General features: G+C 36.9%; 1 protein-coding gene across 1 annotated transcript in view; it reads right to left on the reverse strand.

Annotated features, from left to right (window-relative positions):
- Positions 1-3,088: 3,088 nt before the first annotated feature.
- Positions 3,089-9,885, reverse strand: part of ZDHHC6 (zinc finger, DHHC-type containing 6) — a gene marked incomplete at its 5' end in the record, with an annotated part of 11,160 nt that continues 4,363 nt past the window's right edge. The window contains 7 exons of the mRNA XM_010282283.1: positions 3,089-3,661; positions 5,501-5,544; positions 5,633-5,778; positions 6,199-6,240; positions 6,562-6,729; positions 8,226-8,279; positions 8,938-9,099. Of these exons, the coding sequence (XP_010280585.1) occupies positions 3,558-3,661; positions 5,501-5,544; positions 5,633-5,778; positions 6,199-6,240; positions 6,562-6,729; positions 8,226-8,279; positions 8,938-9,099 (720 nt within the window). The remainder of the gene's footprint in view (positions 3,662-5,500; positions 5,545-5,632; positions 5,779-6,198; positions 6,241-6,561; positions 6,730-8,225; positions 8,280-8,937; positions 9,100-9,885) is intronic.

Raw genomic sequence — 9,885 nt, forward strand, 5'->3', positions numbered from 1 at the left:
ATCCATTATGAATTGATCCTTTTTGGCTGCAGCATAGATGTGCACACATGCTGAATAACAAGCGATACCATGACTAATAATGATCTATTAGATATGAATACTTCATACTTATGAATACTTTTTACTCTCATATGCACTGCACCAGGAATTAGATTGTCTGATTCAGGCTATTCAAATCATGTAAGACTTGCATACTAAAATACAATTTGTTAACTGTATTTCCTTTCCATCTTTATGGAACAACATCTGTGTCTGCAACTTAATTACTGGTTAGTTTCTTTTGGTCCTTATCCTGAGAAGAATTGTTCAGAGGGAAATCTTGACTCTTAATTCATCATTAGCCTTTAATGAGGTCCTTATTTCAATCAATGAGCACAAGACAGATCTAGAATCATCCTCTGCCATAGCTAGGAAACTGAATTGTAAAATCTAAACAACGTGCAGCTCCCTGGCTTCCTAGTGTGAAAAGTTCTCTTTTCTCCCACTAGTCACTACTTTGCATTTAAAAAACTAACTATGTGGGAGATAGATACTTAAACTCCAGCATGAGTGTGTATTTACTTAACTCTTAAGAGATCTGGACTAAAATCAGAAGCCTCTTGGTTAAGACTATTGCAGAGGAGAGAACTCTTTCATCATTGATTTCTTTTACTATTGGTAAACACCTCAAAGTTACTAGGCATGAGAATACCAAAGCTAGTCTTTTGCAGAGCCTGTTGTATATGGTAATCTAGACCCTTCTTCATTAACAACTGAGACATATGGCATAGTCACTGACTTGACTCTGCAAAGGAGAGCCTTTTTGGATTGGAGACCAAGGCAAGGGCAGGTGAATAGAAAGCAAAATTTTCATTGATTTGGTGGTGGAACAGGCTGCCTGAGATGTCCGTTTAGCATGGCCAGTACTGTTTGCTTTTATAGCAGGTTCTGGTGCAAAAACTGCCTGAACTAAAGTAAGTGGCTATTTCTTATTAGCCTATTTCATTGTTTTCCTTTAAATAGGAGGGCAGGGTTCCACTTCAGTATGCAGTTACCCTTACTTTACATCATATGACAGCCTGAGTTAGCCTAGTGTGGCACAGCAAGTCTAAACTTTCTGCTAGATGATGGAAAAGATGCAAAGCTCACAATTTTAAACACAAATAGCAATTCTTCCCTCAGGGAAAAGCAAAAGCCAGTTTAATAGAACTAACTGTTGTGTGAAAAAGACACTTGCTTTTTGCTTCCCCCAGACCTGGCTTTGCTGGGGATTTAAACCTAGAAGAAAATCAACTTACTTCCCTGATGAATTCTCTGAGCACAACACAAAACAGCTATGTCAAATCTATACCTGTTCCTTTCCTTAATTAACAAACAAAGGTCTTCCTCAAGCAAAATAGAGGGACTATGGAATGAAGAAAAAAAAAAAAAGGTAGAATGGGATGGTAGAAAGGAAGGAAAAGAAAATTTCATATTAAAAACAGAGTTCCTTAGAGGTGGTTTGTCTTTAAACTTCATGCTGTAATACAGTTTTCAGCAATGGAAAAACAGCTTGTATTTTTCTTGGCCACAGAATCTCCAGATGACTTTAGGAGGAATACATTTTGTTTTGGCCAATTCTTTGTAGGCAAGCACTGCTTAGTGAAGGTGTTCTAATGGTAAATAGAAACACCAGTTACCTGTGATACAAAAGGAAAGAGGTGGGACTGAAGTTACAGCTACAACGAAACAAGCTGAAAGCTTAAAAAGAAAAGCAGGTAGAGTCTATTTCAGTTTCTAAGTGCCCTTCTGAAGCAGAGCTCTGGAGCATGCAGTAGTTCACAGTGTAGTGATCCTGGTGCACAAAATTCTGCTTAGATGAAAGCTGAAAACCAGCCGAAGATGTTCTTCAACCACTAAAAGAAATCCAGTCCCCTACAAACAGACCACAGTTTATATAAATTTCCCTCCTAACAGCAATCAACCCACTGTGGTTGATTCATCAGTTTGTTACACTGTTAATCACTGCCTGCTAATATAAGATAGCAGCTATTTAATAATTCCAAAGTCAAGAAAAGAGGTCCTTAACTGCCAGCTTCTGCAGCTGAAAGACAAGCTTATTTTTGTAATCTTGTGTGGTTCTAGACTCCAGACATTGAACAGAAACTACTGGAGTTGAGATTAAGATTATCCCAAGGATTTTGGAGGTTTTCATACCAACTTCCACATTGGCTACATTCTGCTGAATTATGGCCTTTCAGCCCTTGCTACCAGGGAGAGTGCTAGCAGGGAAAAGAGAAGTTTGATCCACCCCTATACCTCTAATGAAGCCTACTTCTAGAAAGTAAGTGCTTTGATTTCAAGAGGGGCAACACGCCTGCTTGCAAACTGCTGAAACTGAACATTAATTCGCCATTGCTCATAAACAGCCTAGGATTATGGCTCACCATCAGCATTAACACACAGCAGGCTGGAAGCTACAAAAAAATGGCTTTATGCTGGAGATAAAGAGTCTGAGTAGGAGCTTACAGGAGTAATGCTGGCTTGTCTGCATGTACTTATTTCTATATACATGTAATGTTGTTTGAGAAATGATCATCTGCCTGAGATAACTCATGCAGGTGGAGGTAAAACTGGTGTTAGTTTAAAACAGTAATTTGCAAAACTCTCAATATGTGACATGCAACTAGACTGAGAGAACAAAAACACCTGTTGCATTTAGGATACATTTAGAAAGCTTTCAGAGGGTACAGATTACCCCAGTTTGAGGTCTTCCTTCTAGTAATCCATACCTGATGCTAAATAAAAATGCTTTAGGAAAGGTGTTAATCACTTAGTAGCAACTAGGCTCGCAAAAATATTTGTTCTTGGCCCTACTGCTTCCTTTTGCTCTAAGATGGATCAAGAACTCTAATCTCCAGGTACATGCTCAGATTTCAGAGGAAGCAGATATAGCTGGCTATATTTTTTTTCCCATCAAAACCACAAGACTCTTCTTATAACAAGAGCTGAAGTCTTTCTAACCTTGAAAAATAACTTACAACAGTGAAATCTTTACTTCCCAATCAGTTCATATTCCCATGCCTATAAACAAGTTCTTGTAGGTCTAAGAACAATTAAATCCACAAGTGAATATGAATGTATCATTTATTTGAGGTGGACAATTCACATCATTAAAAGTCACAGGTAACAAATCTTATCTTGAATTTGAATCAGAGGTTTATTTTAATAGTTTTCAGGGGCAGCTTCAGAGAAAGTAAAATACAAAAGATAGGCAGCACGCATCACAATCAGATGCAGTTGAGGAAAAAACCTAAAGTATGAACTCTCAGAATGCAATTTAAACAGCAAAAAGAAAAAAAGTCCTGACAGGATGAAAAAGATGCATCTTGAAGGCAATCCACTGAATGGCTTCTTCGATTATTAAAAAAAGTATGCAAACATGGCACAGGCATATCAAACCCTTTCAACTGTGAGGAAGAGAAAACCTTGTCCTAACATATTCATTGCATAAGTCTAAAGTAATATACAGAAAATTTCAAGTAAAGGATTGTGGTCTGAAGTAAAAAATTCCATTTCTTATTTAAAATTTGAGAAGGCTATCTGTTTTTCTTCTCTCCATCCACTGGTTGATCCGTTTCAGAGTCATATGGGCATTTTTCCACACATTTCCTAGGGAACCAGCCTCGTTCTCTTATTCCACCTTAAGATATGAAAAGTTGCATTAACTTGGAACCAAATGTGACCCACTATAGAGGAAAAACACAGGACTGAAAAAGACATCAAGAGGTTACCTAGTTTATTTTCTTCTCCAAGGCAGGACATCTAAGTTATTCCTAACATCACTGCCTGGGGACACATGGAGTCTCTCTCATTGCCTAAAATGTTTTCAAGAATCTCCAGAGTTTTACGGTACTCTACGTTCTTTACTATTAGAAAAATCTTTCTTAATAACCTGTCTCAATCTTTCTGTCTATAATTCAAGTTCACAACTCCTCTTTCTACACACCAAGGACATAGGAAGCCACTAACAACCTTCTCTACAAGGGAATTTCATACAGCTGATGACTATTTGCACATACCCTGGCTTTCTCCTATTTCCTTTTCCTCCCCAGGTAAGCCACCCCAATTCTTTCAGCTTTCCCTTTTAAAGTCACATTTTCTAGTACTCTTGATTATTCTCGTTGTTTTTCTGTCAACCCTTTACAGCTAATCTCCCTCATTCTTGAGATGCAGTAACTGCTTTTACTTGTGGCAGGTTCAGCTGAGTCTCTGCCAGTGTTGAGTAGGTTGGAAGGATTACTTCATCCATCTGGGAAGCTATATGCTTCTTTCTTTTATGCAAGTGTTGACTCACCTTAATATTATGACTGACTTTTTCCTCAGAAAAACTACTACTTAATCATTAATTTTTCCATCTTGTTTTAGTGCAGCTTGTTATTCCTGTGTATTTATAGCTATATGTTCCTAACAAATCTCATCCTATTTTTGAAGCCTAGTTCTCCAAAATGCCAATGTTATTTTGAATTCTAATCCAGCCTCTCAGTATATACCAAGCTTCCCACCCAGACCACCTTTCACCTGATTTAAAAAAAACCAAACATTTGATATAGCACAGATATCTCCAGCTAATCTTCACAACAAGCAACACAATACAAACTATTACCATGCTCATTCAATGACTCATTTAGGTTTGACATTTGAAAGAGTTCATTGGGGTGAGCTGCTGAAGCACTTCTAGCCCACAAAGGTCTCAGAACTCCCAGGAAAGGCATGGACACTTTCAGTCTAGTGAGCCAATCTGCTGGCTGCCTCTCTTTTGCCAACAAGGAACATACATGCACTGAATTCACAATTGTTTGGAAGAGACAACAGAATCCAACGCACCCTCAGTGGGAAGTCTGGTGGGTAAATTGTAGCTCAGTCCTAAGCAGGCAGGCTAAAGTAAAAATTGTAAAAACTTCAATGCAGGTGGCTGTGACATGGTCTCTCTGCAGACTAGCAGGAGTCTTTAACTAACTACAGCTATCAAAGATGTTATGTAAATGCCTGTCAAAGTTTTTGGAATCGATCCCAAACCAAAGACATAATGTCTCCTTGTTTTTAAGATGTATAAAGAGTAACCCCAGGTCTCATATGTATATGGGGTGTTCAGGTAGGAAATCTGAATGTGTTTAAAAAAGACGATTATTTAAATACATTAAAAAAAAAAAAAAATCACCATTAACCTCTTCAGAGTCCAGAAGTCTAAGTTTTTCTGAGAATATGAAGTGTCCCCCTTCCCATTCAACCTTCAATAAAGCACTAGATGAATGTTCTTTCAATCTGACAGATCCATTTAATGTTTTTCAAAACTGGTATATCTACCAGATATAAAGAGTAAAAACTGCAGATGTGGTTTTAGAGGGGAGAGGAGCTAATGCCAATACCGTCAGTCATCCTACTTTTTGACAACTGAACATATAATATTGTCCACATTTCTAGACAGCTATAAAAATATTTGTAATTTTCAGCAAAAAAAGTGAAAATAACTGCTTCATACCATCAGCAGCTGAGTCAAGAATCTTCTCACCATACATCCAGTGTCTGGGGAAGAAAGCGTAATAGGTAATTAGATGCCAGAACTCATCTCAATATTTCTTTTAACCAAACATAAAGGTGTGGAGCCACTAACTTTAAGCCTCTTGTGGCTAAAATCAGATCCCCTTTACTCAGTGCAATTCTAGGTTCTTCAGTGCATGGTGTTGTGAAGAACGTTTTAACACCTTTAGTCACAGGGCAGCAGATACCACTGTAATCTTCTACTGCTCGATACCGCACCTACAAATTTGAACAGAACACATCAATATATTATTGTAAGGAGTTATGGCCTTGCTGACAGTTTCATACCAAAAAAAAAAAAAAAAAAAAAAAAATCAATTCAAGCACAGTGTTAGATTTGAGCATAATGACAATCGCTCTCAAAGAGACTGAATTCTAAATTAACTGCTTAACAACGAAGCAGCGTCATCTTTATTATCACGGTTCTTATCATCTGGAAACTAAGGAGCAAATGCAAAGAAAGCCAAATGCTAAGTTTAATTTAGGCAGAGGTTGCAGCAGACTGTTTGCATAGAAACACAAAATCTTTATTTAATTGCTAGGTTTAAAACCAAGAAAAGAAATAGTCTCAGCAATTACTTACATTTATTTACACTGATATTTCAAAGTCACCTCAGACCAAACTTCACAAATACTTACACTTCTTACTCTCTTGTCTGCTTTCTGTTTCAGTTGCTCTATCTATAAATGATTATAAATAGAAATTTAGGCAACGTTTAGTTTAAGACGACTTGTGTATTCAACACAAAATGAAGTCAGGTATTGAAACCATTCAACAAACACAGGAAATTATCATCAGCACTTAAAAAAACCTCACAAAAGCATATCTTTTTAGCCTATCAAAAATACAAGAATATTTGACAGAACTCCTGTTTCTTAAGCATATGTATTACTAGTTAGTCTATTTTACTTATTTAAAAAGCTGGTATATTACTGCAAAGGAAAGCAAGGCAACTGGATAGTGGGGAGGATTAACTTGAGATATCATTGAAGATCAATTACCGTCAAACTGTATTGATGACAGCCATCTCTTACTGGCCAATCCAGGCCATCTCCCTCAGGAATCCCAGACCATGTAAACACTTGCTTGAAGTTCTTCCATTTACTTCCCATGTCATAGGGAAAAATAAAGGTCTCACCCGTTTGGTAGTACTGGATTCTGTCTTTGGCCTGGAAAATAATAAGAAATACAGTACATAGAAAAATACACTACAAACTGCAATTGAGCAGCAAATATTCAGAAGGCCAGATTATAAGCCCTGTATGGGTCCATGAGAGCTAATGGCAAACATTTTTGAGGCAAGAGCACAAAATCCCTGCTATACTAAGCCAGGCTTTTAAAACTACTTACAAGAACCATGGCATTTAGAAGTGCGACTGGTTTGGGTCGTGTGTCCCCCTGCCGCTTTACTCTTTAAGAACAGAGTCAACTGGCTACACTGATTAATCCACTCCATGCTCTGATTTATTTTATGGCTTTTTTCAAAGACTAATGTCCAACTATTTCTCAGTTACATACAAAGACTTCCACAGCTCAGGATTCTTTGACGAATGATCATGAGCATAATTCAACATTAGTAGGGTCTATTCCACCTCCAAAAACTGCATATACAGGCATGCTCTGAATCGCCCACATTCTGCAGTCATGAACATTTCATTCTTTCAGTAACGGTGACACCTAGTGGAGCAGCCACAGACGAGTTTACTCTTTGTTGCAATGTCATTTATATTAAACACTTATGTTTTACAGTCTGTGCTTAGTTTTCAGAAGGGATACATTAGCAGTCCGTGTTTTACAATAAAAATTTTAAACAGATTATTCCAAATTCTACTATATAGTTGTAACAGGGTTTTCTTCCATTTATGTTCCATTGTCCTATTATTCAATGGTCTAATGGGACTAGGATCCAGCTAAGCTAGATTCCGTGCAAAGAGAAGGCATTACAGTACTGAGGTACTTATACACAAGTCAAGCTCCTCATGTTGATTTTGACACAGAATAAGAGAGAGACAGCAAGATAATATTGTGGACTTATACAAAATAACCTGGTAGCACCAAACTAGTTTCTGAACACTGAGTCACTTTTTAAACTTAGCTTCTGCTGCTTGGCTTTATTTCTTCTGAAAAATCTTGTGAAAATCTCTATAAAGATACAGAAATCACAGAGAAATTTAAGAGAGAAGACTAGGTATCTCATTTTCTAGGACTACTTCAAAATCAAGGAAAATCTTCCCAAATTTAATCAGAGAAGTAGAAAATGAGGAAAATCATGAGCCAAAACATGCCATCTAGAATGGGTAGAGGAGGCTGACAATTAAAGACACAGGCAGGCATAACGAGAAGCAAAGACAACTCAAGCTTCAGATGAAAACACCCACATATTCCAAGTAGATAAGCAAGGTCTCTTAAAAGCAAGTATTCTTCTACGTTCACACAAATTCCCCCAAACAAAAAACAAAAGAAAAATCTAGGCAGTTTAATGGTTTCTCATCTATTGCAGTAACCTTCAGAGACAGTAGGGGAAAAGCTGGCTGTAGATGTTAAGTCAATGGTGAATTGAAATGACACCTTTGGTTTAAATCCAGAGAGGTGAAACAAGAAATGGATAAATATGGAGAATAAACTTTGTAACAATACAGTACAGACTACTGTAATAAAAGCTTACCTTTTCTTCAATCCAAGACTCGATTGAAGTTTTATTTGTCAAAATTACTTTCATCTAAAACAAAAGTGTTAGGTGAAATTAGGGTTGATTTTCTGCAGAAATACACCAGTTAGGCAAAAAAAACCCTCATTTAACAAACTACATGTGCTTTAAAACAACAAAGCAACTTTTACAGGCTTAACTAAAACATATAAAACATTCAAAATTAAGATTCACCACAGATATATGCTAACGCTACCCTCTAGAACTATACACTTAGACGTATCACATAGTATTTCAGTTTAGGCTTAAAATGTGTATTTTTGCTTCTTTCCAAAGATCTCAAGCATTTGAAGTAATATATCAGGCTTGTTTATACCCTGGTTTCAGGGATAGGGGTATGTACTCCTGAAATACCAAGTATTTTGCCTTTTCCAGAGGGTTTATAAAGCCCATCTCATGTTTTCTTAGTTCATTGGATATTCACCTCCAACTTCTCCCATAAGGAAAAAAATATTATTTTATATTAATTATAATGTATATGTATTTTATTATAACAATTGTGGTAACAACAGAGGAACTGGGAGAAAGCAACATAAGACCCTGGAAAAGTTACACAGCAACATAAGCTCCAAACAACAGCTCCTATCTCAATTCTGAATTCTGTTTCTGCTCCACAGCCAGGCAAAACTTACAGCTTTTAACTTCTTTATAACAGAAGCCATAAACTTACCTGGATAATAAACAGCATGCCAACAGCAATAGTTGTTCCTAATGCCAGTCCTAAGGCAAATAAAGATGCAGCAAATGCCGACAGTCCAAAGGGAATAATGGGTCGAGGGTCTCTTTTGGCTGCACTCATATCAATCTTTACAGAACTCCACCCAAAAGATATCTGCAAAGGGAAAATATCATAATTCATCTCTAGAACATTCTGACTGCTGAAACAAAACAAATTATCAATAAGAAATCTGGCTCTGAGTGTAGATGCCCAACTTCTGACAGGTTTATAATGCAAGTGGAATAACTAAAAATAAAAAAAAGATGTATTCAAAAGACACCTCCTCTTCAGAAATACATTCTTTGCTAGATGTAGGCCTTCTCTAGATGGAAAGCTAAATCAAAATCACCATCTTGCAAGCTCCACAACAAGTTAGACCTAAAATCTGCAAAAAAATCTGGACTCTGGCACACTAACAAAAACTTATTCACCAGTTTCAGATACAAAATGTTTGCATAGCACAGTATCCATTTTCAATGGAAATGCTACGGATTTTTCTCTGAAAGCTTTAGCAGATAGCAGTTCTTAACATTACTGCTCTGCAAACACAGCCTTCATCTGTTACATTCAGTTGATGTGTTCAAGCTCTTCACTGTAATCACAAAGGCTAAAATCAAAGCTCATAATCTTAACCATGGATCTGAGATAAGGGATGTATTGCAGAACAAGCTTTGCTTATTGTTGCTAGAGTTAATTTTTCCCATTTAAAACAAATTCAACACAATTTTGTTTTGGTTCCAAAAATAACGGACTTTTTTCTCCTTAAGGAAACGGATACAACTCTAAAAAAGTGGCAAGCAAAAGAAAATAAATAGCATCTAACTTGTGTGTTGGAAATAAATAGAAACTAGCTTCTGTGGCAGCCAGAACACAGCCTGCCTGCCTCTATATAAAGAACTA

Source organism: Phaethon lepturus, unplaced genomic scaffold (assembly GCF_000687285.1).
Source record: "Phaethon lepturus isolate BGI_N335 unplaced genomic scaffold, ASM68728v1 scaffold6262, whole genome shotgun sequence".
Taxonomy (NCBI): Eukaryota; Metazoa; Chordata; class Aves; order Phaethontiformes; family Phaethontidae; genus Phaethon; species Phaethon lepturus.